Below are 20,375 nucleotides of genomic sequence, written 5' to 3' on the forward strand. Positions count from 1 at the left end.
TTTGTTTACATTTTATTCAAGAAATCCAAAGTTTGACTACTTTTGTTTTGTTGGTAATGGTCTTTCAAAAGTAACCAGTTTTATTCTGGTTTAACCAAACATTTAACAAACTTCACTATATTTATTATACCCTATAGTTTTTAATGTTATTATGATTATAGTACTTATAGTTAAGCGATTGTTTATGTATTCTATTTCTATGTAAGTATCGTTACGTTGAATGTATAATATTCATAAATATATTTATTAAAATTATGGCAACCTGATTATTATTTCAAATTCCTGTCACATTGTGTAGGATGCCTTTAAGTTATGACGCTTAAATTTAACTTGATTGAAATGAAACAAACTTATAATAGTGCAAATACTTTTAATTTTTGATGGCAGTAACTTCATAAAATATGTATCACAAGATTGTTCATACTGGCACACGCCACATAGCTCTCGCGTTTGTTGGCTTGTACCTTATAAATAAGAGGCACTATGGAACAACAAAATAATAAGATACAAAAAAAACTAACATAGTTATTTACACGTAAACATCTGCAATTTCTAGTAACAAATTGTTTATTTGATGCGTATTATTTGCCGAGACGCAGATGACGTAGGTATTTAGCACAGTCAGCGTCCAATAGTTCGCGACACCCAGTGGACAACACAACTTTATTTCAATTGTAACAAAGACGTGTTGCGATCTTTTTTACTACTTTGGGTGTCACTAACTATTTGACGCTGACTACACGCATATGTCGTTGTCGACTGTATACCAAGTCGATATGGTCCGAAAGCCGTAGGGTGATGCCAGGTGTCCCTATTCGGGTGGAATGTTTCAATATTTAAACCCTTGAACAGACACCAAAGTAGGTACCTGAATTACTACTAATCTCTTATTAATTTAATCGATCATTTTGATGGGTGAAAATAATATTTATCTGTAAGCGTAAGCAGTTATAACATGGGTAGATATGTGTGCTTTTTTACATAATTAGTAGGTACCAGAGTTCGTAATTTTGATTTGAACAAATTCAAGATTTTGGCTTGCATACGGAAATTCGATAGACATCAGCTTTGGCATACAATGGTAGATCATCGACCCTATATAATAGATAGACTAACTGCGTAACAATAGTTTGTCACGTGAAGACCATGTGGTACGCCTCAACATTCGGCTTAACAACTAAGCTACCTACTATAATCTTTTGACGTCTGAAAATTAATACGCTACAACAATGTGTAAATTACAATTTAATATCATAGATAAGGATTCGAAGAAACTTCTGTATTGATGTTACAGTCAAAACTGAATTTTTGGATAGATTGGTAAAATTTTAAATGAGGTGAAACCACTTTTGACTTCTGAAAAATTAGTCAAAAGTGATATTGAGTGATTATGAGTTTTGACTGCAACATTGATACTGCTACAGCTGCTGCATTAGAATTTGGAATGGTCGTGTAACAACTTACAGCTAGAGCGAACGCATCTAGCAATTGAAATAAAAATCATATTATACACACTATGATACAATTTCGAAACTTTTATTACAGATAAGCATTACCAATTAAAAACATATTCACAAAATAATTATCATTTGTAAGTTCTGACGTCAAAATCAACAAAAAACTAAGAAAATTATGACGGATTTTTAACACGAATTTCTAATTACATTACCTATGTATGTTGTTTTCTGTAATGACGGTAATTCATAAATTTTGCATTAGAAACAAGCATATCAATTGTTTTGTTTTGCGTCAATTTTGCATTCATATTCATTGTTTAACAAATGAATGACAATAAATCGGCCAAAGGATATACGTCATGAAAGATTTAACCATTTAGAAGCCTCTTTCTCACAACTGGATATTTTTATTACTCGATATTTATATTATGAACTGTATACACTGTATAACAAATGATTACTTATTGCAAATGGTTATTATACCATCGTAGTGGAATTAAATATAATTAAATCAATTAATAAACTCTGGGCTATTGAATGGAAAATATAGAAATCATTACGATTAGGTACTTACATGCGTTCGCTTTAATGGAAAAACCTAGGCGGAGTCTATGATAAACAAATACTAACAACAAACAATATTCACATTACAGGTACTCGTTATTTTATATTCGACATAATGTTATCTATAAGGAAAAACGATAAAGACATAATTATGTTGTAGAAAATGTATTATTCACCGCACCCCGCGCTTCCCTCGACCAAAAATTGATGAGGCGCGTCTTCGTGGATGAAACGAGCTATACCTATACAGGATGATTTTTAACGTATCGATATTATGTATTACAGGATGTTTTACACATGAATTACAACTTTCACTATGAAACCAACTCTGAAATCGCAAAAAAACAGCTGTATGTATAATCCAAAAGTTCGATACAGGTTGACCAAAAAACATTTTGGTCAACCTGTATCGAACTTTTGGAAAAAAACAGCGGATTTTTTGCATCAAATATCGAGTCGGTAAAAAAATCATCCAGTATTAATAGAAATAGTAAGTAGTGAGAAATATTAAAATCGTTTGAAAATACGTTTTATTTTACTAGTTGCAAACTATTGTATAAAATTTACGACCCATATTAAACATGAGAAACCCATGACTAACTAAAGCGTGTTGAAACACGGGGTTCCGATAACGCCAATGTCATTCACTCATATTCCCCTAGTACATACAAATAACGGACAGACCTATTATTATTGTGCTATGTTTATAAATTATTGTGATGTAATGTCATACTTCTAAAATCTTGCAGCGATTCCCAATTAGTGGTATTACTATGCATTAAACCTAGATTATTGCAGAGGTGCGGAATGATTTAATTTTCATTTCAAGTGTGGGAGTGATTGAGCGGAAATTAATCAATCAATTCTTACATTTGCTTCAAACTTATCAGACTATAGCGACTAGATTACAGATAAAACACTAAAATAAATTAATAAAATAAAGTATGTCAAGTCAATGACTTTACTACTAGCTGGATTCGAACCCGCAGACTACCACGGGAGACGCGACAGGCTTTGAAATATACCTCTTGAACTAACCTCATATACACTGTCAATATACTTTATTAAAATTACCCCCGTATTCACAATCGATGCATGCTTAAGTGAACCAGCATATCGAACACACAACGTTGAATAGATTATGGAGTTTTGTGATTGGTTCGTAGGTCACCCTGTGCGTTCACGCGCACTGTGAGACCTCATAGCAATGTTTGTGAATTAGACAGTCCTATAAAAGTTTTGAAACTAAGCCATGCGTCTATTTGGACTCAACTTTAAAAAAACTAATTGGAAATCACTGCCTTTTTACCACCACGTAACTCAGTAGACTCAAACTAGCTCAGTTACATAAATTTTCAATATTTACATTTATACATTCAGGTATGACGTGTACAAAAATAGATAGTAATTTAAAACAAACCATGGTGTTCAAATATTAATGTGCTGAGTGAACGAACCTATGCCAGCCCCTAGACAAAGTGACAGTTGAAATACCGAAATCGTTTCGCCCCGGCGTTTTTGAATAAAAATACTTGAAGCGATTTCAAAATTAAAACTGTCACGAGTGTTGCTTTGTCTAGAGGGGCTGACAGTTTGATAACAAAAAATAACAATGCACCTTAAAGGCACAACACACACCCACATATTTGTCTGCCAAGTGAAACCATATTCAAATACAATTAAAATATTTCGATTAGCTACCCAATGCCTCACCGTAAATATTGATAGTGGCGCAACCTCTAGAATCAATGAAAGACAATTTATTGTATCAGTTGTGCTAATATGTATTTATTCGCATTTTGTAGAAAGGATGATGGGCACTTTTCTATGGAATCTGGGCGTAAAACCAACAGAAATGTAACTACTATTATCTGTTAGGACTTAGTATCAGAAATATATTTTCATATAAATAACTACCAAAAACTCCCGGGTTTGCTTGGAAATTTACATAATGTATAATAGTCATATGTGTTTTATTGCGCAAACAAAAAATATTATTAATTAATATACCTACATTTATACATTAAGTTATTTATCAATTATTATGTCCAACAGTTAAGGAGTGGGGCCAACAAGTGGTATAAAATAAGTACCATGTTCTACATTACGTGAGTAGGACTACACCTACTCGTAGGTACCATTTAGAGAAATAAAATGAACACAGTCATGTTTCAATGGGATTTCTACCAGTTAAGCTGTAGTATTGTCGCATAATCAATCACGGATCGATTATTAATGGATATTGCCAAATAACGATTTATCGATTAACAATTCGATTTTGTTGATTACCATCATCACTATCATTTGATTGTTAGTTTGATTCTTTATTTTCAGCATTATACTCGATTATTGCAATCGAATAATCGATTGTGATTTATTCGGTATACTTACATACTTAATCGATAGAATCGATAGTAAGATATGATACAATACTATCAATATGATCGATACAAGCAAGTAATTGACCTAATACTATTTTTATTACCCTAGTGTGATGTGAAATACTATGGAAACTTTGCATATTCTATGACCTCTATCTCCGTATCCCCGCGTATTTCAGGATTGTTGTCATACAATGAAATAAAGTACTAGTATTAAGCTTTAATTTAGTATACTTTTTGTTTCTGTTGGTTTAACGCCCAATATGCCCATCATCTAAAAAACATTTAGTACGTCTAAAATATAAATGTTAAATAAAACGATAATACAAAACTAATTTACATAGATGTCTCGCTCACGAGCCTATTCATAAATGAAAACAAATTACCATTTTATATCATTAGTCATTAACTTGAAAAGACTGCGGAAACGAGATGGCGTTTATTTTGAAGTATCCACATCTAATTTGGAACATTTATTCTATTTTAGGAATTCCGCATTCTACCATTGATCGTAAACCATCCATATTCAAGGTTTCCCGACGATTGGCTACAGTTATACAATGCTAAATTTTAACTCGTATTCGCTACACAGTGTAAAATGCTGCGTGCGAAATTTCCACTAAGTATGTTTTATTTGTGCATAATTATGAAAAAATAATTAACAATCTCTCTCGATATAATTGTCTAATAACATTTTACACACCACTATTTTATCACTATAGACATTTTTGAAAGATGATTAGGTACTACGCCTAATGAAATCTTCCATAACATTTTCACTATCTAACCTCTGACATCGCACCATACTAATCTAGGCAAGCTTTTATTTAAATACCTACTATTTTATAGTGAAAACTGAAAGATTTCGTTTCTGTATCTTAGGAAAACTTTAATGATCGCTTTAAATTTCTTTGAACAAAAAATATCGTTTGTAGTAGATGGTTACACCAGGCACTGAATTTCACTCTGAATACTAAACTACCTCTCAGCATATTCTACTTAACTGGAATGTTGCGAGATACTTTACAAGGCTAAACCCACGCGAGCGAAGCCCCGGGCAGTGAAAATTTCGAACTTCACAACCGAAACATTTAAATTTCAGTATAATAAGTAGGCCTATTGATTTTCAGCAAATCGAACACATTAGGGAAAACGTATGTCGTGTTGAACCCTATCATTCCGTAAGTGAAATATTTGTAGCACAACTCGACGATGATTTTGTTTTTGTTGTCTAAGCTGTTCTCGGAGTTGCGCAGTTCGTTTTTGTCCTTGCCTAAGAGGGCACAGATGAATGCGTACGAGAAAGACTTGCCGATCGCTCTGGTTGCTAGGACTCCGCAGAATCCCAGTATGGTTCGGAGGATGGTGCATCCCAACATCTCGATGGAGGGCCAGATGATCTCGTAGGGGGGTGAGAGGTTGCTGGCGTGCATGTTTCCGAGCTGGTAGTTGGTCCATGATCCGACGAGGATGCCCGCACACACGCTCACTATCATCGTTGTGTCGCCCCTGATGAGATAAAAAAGATTTTAGAGCGGTTAAACCAAGGCACATGTGTAATGTGAAGATATTATAAAAAATGTTCTTGCAATTATTAATTTCGATGTTTCCTTTATTCTCAAATAAACATGAACTTAGGAATTAAGTCTTATAAATCTATGGCGCCGTACATGGGGACATGTTGGGGGGACCACGGGTAAAAGCCGGTTTGTGAATACGAGAGTTATACTATTTGATATTTTTTTTTATAAATGACATAATTCCTTAAAAAATCCGCGCCACGTGGTCTACTATAAATAAATAAATATCCTTGAACATTTTACACTGCGCCTTCTAGTCCCAAACTAAGCATAGCTTGTACTATGTATGGGTACACTAGACAACGGATATAAACATACTTAAATACTTTTTTTTTGTAAATACATACATATTATACATAGAAAACACCCAGACCCGTCACAGAATTAAATTCACATCATTTCAATTTCTGCCCGGCCGGGAATCGAACCCGGGACCTCTCGGCATAGTAGTCCGTTCTGAACCACTACACCAAACGGCCGACAATAGACAATCGACCAATGGACTATACGATGAGCCAGCAGTGTGGGGTGGCGACTGGGGAAAATAGGACAACTCCTATTTTCAGTGACCTAAGATAGTTAAAATTGCGAAACTGAACGCAAGTGATGGAAAAATCAGTCTGTACGACATTCCCCAGGCTTGAATCAATCTGTATGTCTAGACAATGTGATAAGAAACTACGGCGCCGTCTAATCAGGACATTCTAGATGTCTATATGGCGATATAGGTATCGATCAGGGGTAGAACAAAGACAAATAAGAATTCTTATAACCTCCTAAGACCCAGACTTGAAATAACATGGTACTCGTCAAGACCAAATTATGCACAAATTAGTTTATTGCTGTCAGACCCAGAGACTTTCTTCTAGCACGAGGCCGCGGCATACAAAGTGGCATTTTCCTCGTTCGTCACAGCTGGTTTTGACAGTTTTTACCTTTTTTTGGTTGGCGACATTGATGCCATAGGCAATATAGACTATTCAAGTCATTTTGAGTAAAACTAGTCGCGGGAAGATTCGTAAAAACAATAGAAGACTTTAAAGAATATGAACAAAAAATTGCACAGTGGTCAGTTACGACTAAAACTTAATTACAAAGCTGTGACTGACAGAGGTATTAAATTTTGTGCAAAATTATGTACGCGTGGTCTTAGGAGGATAATGAAATATTCCTTGGTGAGAGAGGAATGGATAGAGTCCAATGTATCAAGTCATCTAAATAAATAAATTATTATCTAATAATATACGCAGTTTTAGACTTACCTTATCTTAATCCAAATGAGTCATGTATCATGTGTAAAAATCTTATTATTCAAATTGTATGATAAAAATTAATGTTGTCTCTTTACAAATACTTAACTAAAGATAAGAACAGTATAGACCAGGGTTTCCCAAACTATGGGTCGCGAACCAGTGGTGGGTCGGGAGCGAACATTGAATGGGCCCTGCTTGTAGAACGACACACCACCCTACCGATCCAACCGCTGGGCAGCGGGCGAAATTTCCCATATTTCCCGAGTTTGGGAACTTGTATTAGATGAGTCGTAACCCAGACAACTTTGGGTATAGACCAGTAGTTCCCAAAATGGTGGTATAGGGAGGTTTGGTCCTCAGATATGAATATGTCTATACATACTCATATCTGAGGACCAAACCTCATACTGGTATTCTGTGAGTTCTATGCCAAGTACCAATGATGCTTTTAGAATACGTCCATTTATGTCCAATTGACAAACGCTACCTACTTACCTGATCAATTTAATAATTAATTATAATTACCTTGTAGGGGTCCACTTGTCTGCATTAGGGTAGAATACTATCACAAGTATAGACAGAGCAATAACAACAACTGGAGCCCAGTAGCTTGAGAGCAGAACTCCGTCCAACCAGTCCACGAGTGGGATTAGCACAGCCAGAAGACTCGTCGACAGGAATAGACCGGCAGCTATGTCCTGGAATTTAAAATTTTGTGGCTTTACAAAATATGTTATTATTCTCTTTAAAATTAAATCATACAGTTTCAAGTTCAGATTCACCGATTAATTGTTGATTTATAAACAACTAGCTGACCCGGCGAACTTCGTACCGCCTTAGCGTAGAGATTTTCTTTATATTTTTTTCCGTAAAAACCTTGTACAGAGTATTAGAAAACTACAAAAAAAATCAGCCAAATCGGTCAAGCCGTTTTCATGTTATGTCGTGACAACGGAAAACGGGTTTCATTTTTATATATATAGATTAATTAATAATTATTCTTTGGAGATCAACTTCTTATCTTAGCCTTATGGCAACATTAACCAAAACATGATCATTGATAAGTAATTTTGATGATATGTTGTTAAGAAAGTTACACAATATGCTAACATCTAACATTATCATTGAAGGTAAACTCTACTAATTAAAATACAATGATGTTCTCATACAAAATGTAACTAAAGACCACGTAAATGATATGAATAATTAAGCATATTCACCAACTTACCAAAACACTATGCATTCCAAGATAAACTCTGCTCACACAAATCAGGGTGCACCACGAGACAGCAATTACTGTGCCCCAGTGCACGGGATACTGGTACCTATCCATCGTATAGAATAACACTGAGAATGGTATCGACACCCCAACCATAGCATGTGTCGAAGGCATACCATACTCTATCGCCCATTTCTCTTGCAACTTTTTAACGGGATATCCAGGCCGTGGCCAGCGGACAATATCCTTGATTCCTTGACCTGAAAAGTAATTAATAAAATGAGTATCAGTCTTGATCTTAATAAAAAGGTGTAGATAAAACCTATTCAGAAATAGAATTTTCTGTGAAGAAAAATAAAAAATAATAAACTACAGGCTACTGGATATTTAGTTTAGTAGAGAGTATATTAATAATATAGTTTCTAGTTGAGATTAAGAGCATATTTGGGCCAATATTTACTACTATACTTACCTATGTACATCACAACGGTCCACACCAGGACCACTCTCCTGCCGACAGCGCCATCTATGTTCCAGAACCAGAAGGGGATGAACGTCGCGTAGAAGATTTCGTCCCCAAGCGCCGTACCCACCACGAACAGGTAATACCAAAACCTGTTGTTTATCGTACACACCACCTCTCCTTTCCCACTCTCCTGGGACACATCCGTATCATACGACGACTGGGACGATTGCGAACTACTTGATATGTTACTAGGAATCCGCTTGTGCTGCTTTAAGTCAAACTCTTCGGTCAAGAACTCTTTCCTATCGGAATGTAACACTTCGGATGATTCATTGCTCTGTCGAGTACTTTTGTATATCACTCCGAAAAAGTTTTGCACCTTCACTACTAGTAGTGGATCCTTCAAATATTCAATAGCGTTGTCCCACATTGTGTTTCAAAATAAAATCACCATTTATTTTATTAAATAACTAGCCTTAATTTTACTAAAAGCGTGGAAAACCAATTTTACGACCGTCGTACACAGCACACAGACAGATGATAGGTAAGAAGATGACATTGACAGTTGACAGTTTTGACAGAACAATTGACGTAAATAAAGTGTCAGTTAACTGACATTGATAGACGTCATAAATATTTTTCTTCTTTTTTGATATTGACAATACACGCGTGGCCGACTTTATTTGTGCCATTTTCAAGTTTCAAGTGAGACGAGTTACAACATAGAGGATAATTCCTCTATGAGTTTTTGTTTCATTTGCCCTTACTCATCCACATTATTACACATTAAAGTCGTTTAAACACGAATTTTAGAAAATACACTCAGCGGCACGGAATTTGGCCCAAGCCTAAACACCAAGATATGAGGCCAAATAGGTGTTGTATACCTAAGTTTCGTGTGACATGTTAACAGAACATTTGTTTTTGTTAATTTAAGAGGCTAGATTTATACAAAAATGCGTCTGTTTAACTTTTTTGACTCTGGAAACCCATTTCGTTGTTGGAGCGTAAAGAGTACGGGTAAGTTTAAATTCGATATTAAATTTTGTAAAGGTTTGGCGTTTTGTTTTTTGTTTTTAAATTAATCTTAGGGTTATTCTCGTTTCCATAATTTGAGAATAATGCCCATTACTCCAACTCAAGTTGCTCAAATAGTGCTGCTTAGAAGTCAAGGGCGTATGCAGCGGGAGATGGCTGAAACTTTCAACTTATGGCTTACAAACTTAAGATACACGTTAAAAAGGCATGACCAGACCGCCTACTTTTACACAAGAAGACCAAGAAGTGGGGAATTAAGGTCTAAATCAGCGCACGATGACCCGATTATCGTCCTTGCAATATCAAGAAATCGGGTTCTCACTACGTTTGAGATACGCCAGCGGTAACAAACAGCAAGCCTAGTGAATATCAGTGAGCAAACAATAAGAAGAAGGATGGAGGATCATAACCTGCATACTCGAAGACCAGCTCGAGGACCAGAACTTCTCCGATACCTTCGCGAAGTGCGACTTACGTTTTCTAGAGAACATGCAAATTGGACGTTAGACTAATGGAGTAAACTCTTTATGAAAACTGTCTGTTTGCGTAGTAACTCTTCTCCGCACCTTCTCTATACACTTCCACGGCCGCCTGGAGCTCTTAAGGTGACTCTGCAATCATCGATCCATAGAACTTTACTCCATTAGCCTTGCTTACTGTAGTTTTACAGTAAAACAAAAAGAAAAAGCTACTTTTATGGTTTCATTGTATAACAGTAAATATATTTAAATGTTCCTGTATCGCTAATAATAAATTAAATATCGTTTTCAGATAGAAATGAGTATTGTTTTGAAGACCGGGTTTATGAGTGTTACAATATCAAATTCCAACCACAAACTGTATTTTAGGAAAGTTGTTGGTATTGGCTGGACATGTCCGAGATGTAGAAGAATTAAGAACAAAACAAGGGCAGCGTTCAATAATTCACGCTCTAATCATAAGACAAACGTCTATTTTTGCCATCTTACAAACTTAGATTAATCTAAGTACTTAATCTAAGCTTACAAAACGGTTTTAAACGTAAGTAATTATTTCCGTTTGAATTTAATACTTAGTTTGATCCAGCTTTGATAGACGTAATATTCAAATATTAATTTGATTGCAGGTGAATACAGTCACAAGTGTGAAATGTAGCTGTGTTTATAATCAAAGTGGTAAATGCAAACATATCGCTGCTTTGATCCACTTTATAAACCATGAAGAGAGCCTGTCAAAAACATGTTACGAACAACAGTGGGGTAAGCCAAGTGCACGCCAATTTGCCAAAGAAAAATATTCCAAAGGGAGATATTTTGATGAAATGTTTCCAAAAAAACAAAAAATATCCTATGAGCCAATGACAATAGATCTGTCAGACTTAGCAGAACACTCAGCTTTAAGATCTGTGATGGAAGCCTCATCGCAAACGGAGGATACATTTATAATAAATGATGTATAGCCCGACCAGGAACATAAAAACCCTCGCCATGTTGCGGAAAACTAATGGTACTAATTTATTTTAATGGCAACAGTAACTGAAAACTTCATTGACATGTCACCTTGCATGTCAGTCTATTGCTGTCAAAGTGTAAACAAACTTTATTTTAAATGTGCGCAATTGATTTTGTGAATTAAATTGCTAAAACCTTTTTATAGTCGTGAAAGAAAAGTGGTTTACAATGTGTTAAAGTATTTGTCGAAGAGAAATACTAAGGGTTCGGACAATATTTTTATTGAATAAGGTTTCCGACAAAGGTTGTCAAATTGATTGACATGTTTATCGTATAGTACAGTCCACTATGAAAATTAGCTGTGGTTTGTTTCAACTACCTATTTTTGAGCAGACATTGCAGTTGAATATTCAAGTTCTGAATTTGATTATTGATGAATAATAAAATAAATCCTACTAGCTCGATTGATGGTTTCATTTAATTTATTTAAACCAGGTTACCTATAATAATATTTTTTCTTTAATTTATGAAAATATCAAATTAGCCCGTAATCCTGAATCCTGATACATAAAGTTAGCCTAATAATTTAACACAGATACGACTGTACTCAGTGTTGCACTATCAAATGCAATTGACGCGCCTCTATGCCAAGGTTTTTATGTTCCTGGTCAGGCTATAGTATAAGGTGTACCAGAATCTCATGGCAAACAAAAATATTGGAAAAGTGTGTTTTTCATATGGCAATTGTCTATGGTTTAATTGTCACCTGTCAAAGAAAATTATGAAATCTGTCAGTCGCTGCAAAAATTTTGTAATCTCTTCTTGACTATTTGTTATTTTTGTGAAAAAGTCGAAAAAGCTCAAGTAAGTCATATTGTTTTCAATGTGAATTGTAAAATAAGGCATAATTCAAAGTCAATCTTTGATTCTAAACGCGCCGTCGAGTTGACAGTGAGTTGGACTGAAATGTTTGATACATTTAGCTTATTACCCAACTGCGTCAGAAGGAGGGTTATGTTTTTTTATTAAGGTAGGGCAAAAAAAGAATGAGACATGTATAGGCTCCTTAAGAGCATTTGACGATTTGCAAGAACTAATTTAATTAGTCTAAACAAATAAAGATGATTTTGATTTGATTTTATTCTTACTTAATAGCTGCTTTATCGATGTTTTCAGGTATATCTCACAAATTGGTGCAGAGGAATGGTCAAAATGTCATGACCATGTAAAGAAAATTGAAAAAGATTTCATCAAGCAAGATTGAATAATGGAGAAGTTTATAATTTTTTTTCTTTTAAATAAACTTGAAATAAATATAAGTAAAACTGATAATCATTGTGAAAGAATCATGAAAATGTCTCTACAAATAAATAAGTTACAGGGCCCTAAAGTTGCGCATAACTATTCACGCCGCGTTTTGATCGGTGTATTCACGCACGACAGTCATTCGGGGTACAAACAGTAAATCACCCCTGATCCAGTGCTGTTGACAGATCCATATTTTTTTAAATCTATTTCTATTTTTTTAAGTCACTCAAGATTCTTTCTTAGTAAAATTTTGTAACCTTTTTTTAAATATCCCAGACCTGGCCATTTATACAAAAAGAACGGCACCGCCTGTTTCAATTCCACGCTAAAATAAGTATGTAGGTAATTTAAATAATTAATTTCCCAGACATTTCTAGATCGATTTAAAAAAAAAACTTCACCGTCTTTTTAGTTTTGGTATATATTTTAATCCCATTCAGAGAAATATAGTTTTTTTAACATCAGGAAACTTCTCCATTGAAATGTTGGAAGAACAATTTATTTATTTACAATACCTCTTTATCTTGATCATCTATTGAAGAACAAGAAATGCAAGTGGAGTTCTTAGAATCATTTTCTAGTTCTGAATGAAGTGATAAGTTAAAAGTATGGTGCATAATAAAATTAGTTACTTTAAGTAATATAGGTACGATTTATTTATAACAACATTCTTCATACTCATCTATACTTATAATAAATCTGTAGAGAGGTCAATTCTGTACATGAAATATATTTTCAAAATAACTATCAGGGGGTGATTAGTGATCGATACTGATTCCAAAAATGCAATCAGTAAAATTTTTGTCTGTCTGTCTGTCTGTCTGTCTGTCTGTCCGTCTGTATGTTCCTTATAGAAACAAAAACTACTCGACGGATTTTAACGAAACTTGGTACAATTATTCTTCGTACTCCTGCGCAGGTTATAGTATACTTAGGAATTCCCACGGGAACGGGAATTAGCGGGAAAATCCTATTGAATGAAAAATCTAAACCGCTTAAGTTAGACGCTTGAAATTTGGCATGCAGGTACCTTAGTAAACTTAAAGCTTAGTTACAACAGGATATTGCAAAATTTCCACGGGAACGGGAGTTAGCGGGAAAAAACATTTGTATGAAAAAATCTAAACCGCGGTAGATAGATGAAGGCGGTAAAACGGGATCCACGCGTACGAAGTCGCGGGCGGCCGCTAGTACCTACCTAAAATGTATATTCGTACTTCATGTTCATTAATATTAAAGTCATAAAAGTAAAAAATTAAATAGTATCAAGATCGTTTATTCCAATTTCCCCAGTATTGCTCTCAACAAAGTTTATTTTCCCTATTTGCCATGAGATTCTGGTACACCTTATAGAGACATTAATAAAACATACAGAATCAAATTTGGTGAGTGAAGAAGAAGAAGAAGAAGAAGTTAGCTGGTATTCTAACCGGCGTCTAAGAATATCAGCGAGCACAAACATTCACAATATTAAAGTGCAAAAAACTAAAACCACCGAAAGTCCAGTTTCAAGCTTTTTACACCCTCGAAAAATTGAATGTGAGGCAACAAAATATGGTTTAAGAAATGAACAGCACGCTTTGCATAAATATGAAAAATTACATTCCTGTAAGGTTAAAAACGTTGGTTTAATCATTAGCAAATATCAACCTTGGCTTTTTGCCAGCATTGACCATTGAAGCATGGCATTGAAGTAATATTACTACGTATAGAACAGACATCGCGAACAAAATATGTACAGTGCGGGGTGCGGGGCGGGAATTTGACGGACAGCTGTCAGTCAAATCCATGACTATCAAGTTTCATAATTTATGGCGATAAAATCTGCACCAGAAAATGTCGTACTTCATTGATAGGATTGCACGAATAGTGACGTTCCTGCGGTCGCCTCATCATAGACATTGTGAATCGATTGTGAAAATAAACAAATCGGCTAAATTGTGTTAAATTTTCATGGTGCTCAATAGCAAAAAGGTTCAGCTACTTACATTATTTTCTTTTATTATATTGTGCGTTTCCTGTAACGTAATCTAAGCTCCCCTTCCTTAGACTAAAATTAGCCCTCCTAGACAAGTGACAAAACGTAGCAGTTGAAACATTCGAAATCACTTCGCTCTGCCGTTTTTTGGTGTTAGTTACTTCACTCTGTGATGCGATTTTAAAATTACAACTGGCGATTCCGAATTCACAACTGAGGGGACTGAGGCTGTAGAAAATAAAATGGGATTGTAAAGAAAGAGATGTTTACTTTATGCGGACATTTTATTGACAGCTAAATCACTTGTCAAACAAATAAAAATATAAAATCTTCCGTCCATCGACAAACTCAAAAAGAGGTTTTGTACAACCCTCCGAAGAATAAATAAGAGAAAAAACTAATTCTCTGCTTCTAGTTCCAGAGGATAGAGTCGCTGCACCGGTCGCGTCATCACTCCTGTCGCCGTCCGGATTTCCGCCACTCTAGGCCATCCATCAGTACCCGTCATAATCTTTATGACACGGCCTAGTGGCCACAATGTCCTTTTCTGGCTACTCTCTATCAGCACTATCTCGCCGACCTTAATTTGCCGCTGCACAGCCCTCCGACCGCGATGAATCAGCAATGCCAAATACTCCTTCCGGAAACGACTTCTGAGCTCTATCCTGAGATTCTGCATACGCTTAGATACTGAGTTGAGGCATTTGGCATCGACCGCATCTATGTCTTCCACTCTTGTACTTGGCAACTCGTGCAGAAACATTGCTGGTGTTAGCGTACTAACCATGTCATTTTGGCCAGTGTAGGTTAGCGGTCGCTCGTTGACAACTGCTTCTACGTCACATAAAATTGTATACAGCTCAATATAGTTTAAGCGAGCTTTACCTAGTACGCGCCGCAACAAGTCTTTGATAACTCTGAACAGTCTCTCAAACCAACCGCCCCACCATGCTGCCGTAGGAGGATTGAATATCCATCTTATCTGTTTTACTGCCGTCTCGGCTTCAATATCTTTCCAATTCAACTTCTTGAATAAATTTTGGGTACCAGTGAAATTCGAACCGTTATCAGAATATATAGTGTGAACACGACCACGTCGTGCAATAAACCGCCGTAATGCACTAAGAAAGGCGCTAGTACTTAATGAGTCTACCAACTCCAGATGCACAGCGCGAAACACGGCACACGTGAATAGAACAATATACACTTTATCTCCTGACTTTAAATACAGTGGACCCGCCAGATCTACTCCTGTTGTTTCAAACACAGCTGAAGTTTCCTTTACCCTGTTTAATGGTAATGGTACACTTGGAGTTTCAAAATGTTTCACTGAAAATCTTCTACAAATGGTACATCTTGTTACAACTTTTCTGCATAACCTTCGGATGCCACAAATCCATACTTTACGCCGTAAGCTGGTAATCATAATCTGGACACCTGCATGACATAGCTGCTCATGGCGTTCGTGAACATATTTTTCCACTATGTCATGTTTGCTGGGTAACAATATTGGCTTTTTGAAGTAAGTGTCTCCATCTGTATATAAAAGTTTAGTCACCACTCGCGCAACTCCTTTGTCATCTAGTGAACACTGGATATTACTATCTGCCACTAGTTTTCCTTTGTAAGACTCTTGTTGAATGATTGCAAACAACTTCATTTCTGCTCGATTGTACTCGCTAAAATTAACATGTTTATTCAAGCACCTTTTATTTCTATTTCTGCAATTTTCAATAAATCGTATCACAAATGCTAATACTCTAACGATGCGCGAGTACTTGCTGATTTTAGAAAATATATCCGTAAAGTTTGGTATATCTGTATTAACATTTACGGTTATTTCCTGAACACTATTTTCTTCACTCGTTGCGACATTTTCAACAATCGAGGTGTCAGGCCATGTGTCTTCACTTTGTTTTAACCATGACGGTCCGTTCCACCATTCCGATTGTACTAACTCTTTAGGACAGCAACCACGAGAAACCAAATCAGCTGGATTAAGTGAACCTGGAATATGTCGCCAGTCAGCTATTCTTGTGCATCTCTTTATCTCGTCGACTCTATTCTTAACGAACCTGTCCCATTGTGAATCTTTTTTTATCCACGTTAGTACAACACTCGAATCGGTCCAATAATATAAATCACAATCGATCCTCAGAGCGTCTTGAACTAGCCTACTCAACCTGGTGCCGATGACCGCCGCTAATAATTCCAAACGCGGTATTGTGACTTGTTGTTTGCTAGGTGCAACTCTTGCTTTTGCTAGTACCAAGCTCACGTTCACGACGTTATCCTTTTCAGTTCGCATAAAAATGCAAGTTGCATATGCGTTCATGCTTGCATCGCAAAATATATGCAAACTTCTTTTGCCATCCATTAGACGCAGACTAGATAAACGTCTCGGGATTTTGACGTTATTTAACTCAGCTACTTCTTTTTGCCAATTCTCAAACTCTGTGGTCAAACTTTCCGGTAGCTCATCATCCCAATCATGACGTTTATGGGTTAGCCACGCTCGTTGTAATATGAGCTTCGGGATCAAAGTCGTGGGTGCCATAAATCCTATTGGATCAAAAACCCGATGCGCGATAGACAATAGACTGCGTTTAGTAATATTCCCTTGTTTCATTGTATTCAGACTCTCTACTTTGCAGGTTAACACGTCGTCTTTTGTATTCCAGTTTAATCCCAATACAGATACCTCTTCATAATCTGGAACTGATTCTGAATTTGGTGCAGTTACCCACCCCCTCAAATCAAACTTTCCCATGGCCATAATTTCACGAGCTTCTGAAACAAACTTAGGCACTTCTTCTTCCTCTAAACTAGTTACACAATTATCTGTGTAAAAAGAGTACAATAACCTCTCAGCTGTCTCCTTCCATGGTCCATTGTAATTTTCCAGGTGGTATTTTATTGTTCCCGCTAATAAGAAAGGGCTGCATGTTAGACCAAATACAACTCTACAGTGTCTGTATGTAATGATCTCTTTCAATTCCGAGTCTTTCCACCACAGAAACTTCAAATATGTCCTGTCACTCTCCTTCAAAGATATTTGTAAAAATGCTTTCGCAATATCTGCAGAAATACCGACAGCGTTCATTCTAAAACGTGTCAATAACGTTGGTATCAGCTCAATCAAATTAACTCCCTTCTCTAGACAAGCGTTCAATGAGTATTTATTTTTACCTTTTGCTGAAGCATCGAATACAGGTCTTGTTTTGGTAGTAAGGCTTGACTCCTTTATAACGGCATGATGTGCTAAATAATGTCCCTGTCCGTCGTCAGGTTCAACTTCTTCAATAATACCTAATTTCAGCCATTCTTGAAACGCGTTGTCGTAATCCGTAATTTTGCCAATAGCTTTTAATCTTTTCGTTGTAGAAAATAGTCGCTTCTCTGCTAAATCTCTATTTGATGACAGTATAGTTCGATCATGCTTCCATGGTAAAGTAGTCTCATATCTTCCTTGACTGTTAATTATCAAATTTCGCTTGAAACTTTCTATTACCTCATCTGTTCCGTCTCTAGGCTTGTCGAGTATACCGATTGCCTCTAAATTCCATAGATCGGCAATGTCTAGTTCCGCTTTCGAAAATAACGTACACACCCGTGGGTCCTTCTGGCCATCTACTTTGCCTTGCAAAGTCCACCCAAGTTTTGTCTTTATGGCTACTAACCCATCTGTAACATTCAAAAACGTTCCGGTCATAATGTAATTAGCATAATCTGCCCCAATTAATAAATGTATGTCTTTGCAACTTTCGATGTCCCCCAAGGTAATGTTCCACTGTTTTACTTGCGCACTCAACTCACGACTGGCTGCTGGTATCGTTCCACATATTTTCTTTTCAGTCAGTGTGGTCATGTTGAGCTTAAAAGATTTATCTACATTTTCTACAATGATCTCATATAATTTATGTTTCTGTGATTGTCTTTCTGCTCCTCCAAATAACTGATGTATTAAAGACTGCTCACCGACTGGTTTCACTCCTAGCCTTGTGGCCAAATCATCTGTTATATAAGATCGCTGAGCACCCGTATCAATAAGAGCTCGAACGGTTATTCTATTCGAATCCTTGTCCAAGACATTCACTGCAAGGGTCTGTAACAAAGTGACAGTATTAACTTGTGACGACGACATCGCTGCACTAATGTCTTTTGGTTGTTCCTCAGCTTTCGCGGCACGGTTTATATCAGGACACATTATAGTCATATGTCGTCTTGCGCAAATAAGACATTTTATAAAATATCTACATACTTTAGCATGATGTCCGATACGCAGGCAAATCATACAACATCTCTTCTTCCTAATTACTTCTTTCTTGTCGTCGTAACTCATCTTAGCAAGCTTGAAACACTCGAAGCTGGAGTGGGTTGATTTATCACACCATATACACCCTACCACACGATTCGAATCTTTACTGGTACCCGCTACTAAACAAGAAGCTGTTGGCTCCTTGTTGTATTGCGCTGAATCTATATTGAAAGACGTTTTCGCTACCGCAATGCGCTCATTACTCTCAACTTCCTTTTGCAAAAATTGTAGTAAATTGGAAAGTTGTTTACCTGTGTCATCGCTTTTGTTATCTCCAGCTTGGTACCTTTCGTAAGCTTTGAGTATATCCGTAGGCAGCGCAGACTCCACTAGAGGCAGCAGCATGGCGGCGTACTTGTCCGATGTTACTTGTAGCGACTCCAGAGCTCGCAGATAAGTTGTCAACTTGTCGTAGAGGTTGGTCATCGGAAGAGGCTGTTTTACCTGTGATAAAGTCAAATTTAGTAAATCTCTCACGTACACATCAATTAGCAGATTATCTCGCGCAAATCTCTCTTTCAATTGCGACACCGCTTTGTCATAATTCTCAGCGGCTGGTGGGAAACTTTCCACAAGACTTCTGGCCGACGAATTCTCTTCCATGCATTGGATAAGGTATTGAAACTTGTCATACTTATCTATTAGCGGGTCTTCGTCGACTTTTTTGAATTGGCCCCAGAAGCCAATCCAGCTCCTTACGTTTCCTTCGAATTTTCTGAGTTCCAATTTAGGCAAGTTAAAGTTTCGCTTATAACCAGCACTCTCGCAGCTGCATCCGTCAAGCGATTTATATGCCCGTAAACTCTGTGAATCGGCCACATCGTGTGACACTAAACGGTCAACTTTTCTCTTTAAAGCGGTCCATTTCATTCTATAGTTATCCGCCTGGTCCATCTCATCATCAATCTCTTTTTCATCGCCGCTATCCACAAGGTATTTATATATCTGTACGTCATGGTCGAATAGCTCTTGAACTCGTGGTTCCAATGTATCTACTGCCGCAGCTATGGAATCCACGTCGGGCTCACTCGTTTCCAATATACGATTAATATCATTTGTTCTCCTTGTAAATAATTTGCGCAACCGTGTGCGCTCCTTTTTTACGGCTTCTAAATTCATTTTTACTTCACAGGGTCGCCAGATGTAGAAAATAAATTGGGATTGTAAAGAAAGAGATGTTTACTTTATGCGGACATTTTATTGACAGCTAAATCACTTGTCAAACAAATAAAAATATAAAATCTTCCGTCCATCGACAAACTCAAAAAGAGGTTTTGTACAGAGGCTAATCGTGTTACTTGTGCTACAAGTGCGTATGGGCTTCATACTGATGCTTAAGCCATTAATTATTTTTCTTCCCGATTAAAATCTAATGTAATCGAT

At 36.5% G+C, this 20,375-nt stretch overlaps 2 protein-coding genes across 2 annotated transcripts in view; both read right to left on the reverse strand.

The window, feature by feature from the left end:
- The window catches only part of LOC135072432 (uncharacterized), a 176,144-nt gene that overhangs the window by 133,133 nt on the left and 22,636 nt on the right, over positions 1–20,375 (reverse strand). The gene's annotated exons all lie outside the window — the stretch shown is intronic.
- LOC135072410 (sphingosine-1-phosphate phosphatase 1-like) lies at positions 351–9,454 on the reverse strand. The gene is made up of 4 exons (XM_063966315.1): positions 8,927–9,454; positions 8,464–8,714; positions 7,761–7,933; positions 351–5,911 (listed from the first exon to the last, which is right to left on the reverse strand). Exons 1-4 carry the CDS (start codon positions 9,348–9,350, stop codon positions 5,494–5,496), a joined length of 1,266 nt encoding a protein of 421 aa, XP_063822385.1. The 5' UTR covers positions 9,351–9,454; the 3' UTR covers positions 351–5,493.

This window comes from Ostrinia nubilalis, chromosome 6 (genome assembly GCF_963855985.1).
Source record: "Ostrinia nubilalis chromosome 6, ilOstNubi1.1, whole genome shotgun sequence".
NCBI lineage: Eukaryota > Metazoa > Arthropoda > Insecta > Lepidoptera > Crambidae > Ostrinia > Ostrinia nubilalis.

Coding starts and splice junctions, on each gene's coding strand:
- LOC135072410 (XM_063966315.1), bottom strand. CDS start 9,350: ATGTGGGACAACGCTATTGAATATTTGAAGGATCCACTACTAGTAGTG. Junction 7,934..8,463: donor TTGGAATGCATAGTGTTTTG/GTAAGTTGGTGA, acceptor TTTAAATTCCAG/GACATAGCTGCCGGTCTATT. Junction 5,912..7,760: donor GACAAGTGGACCCCTACAAG/GTAATTATAATT, acceptor TTATCTCATCAG/GGGCGACACAACGATGATAG.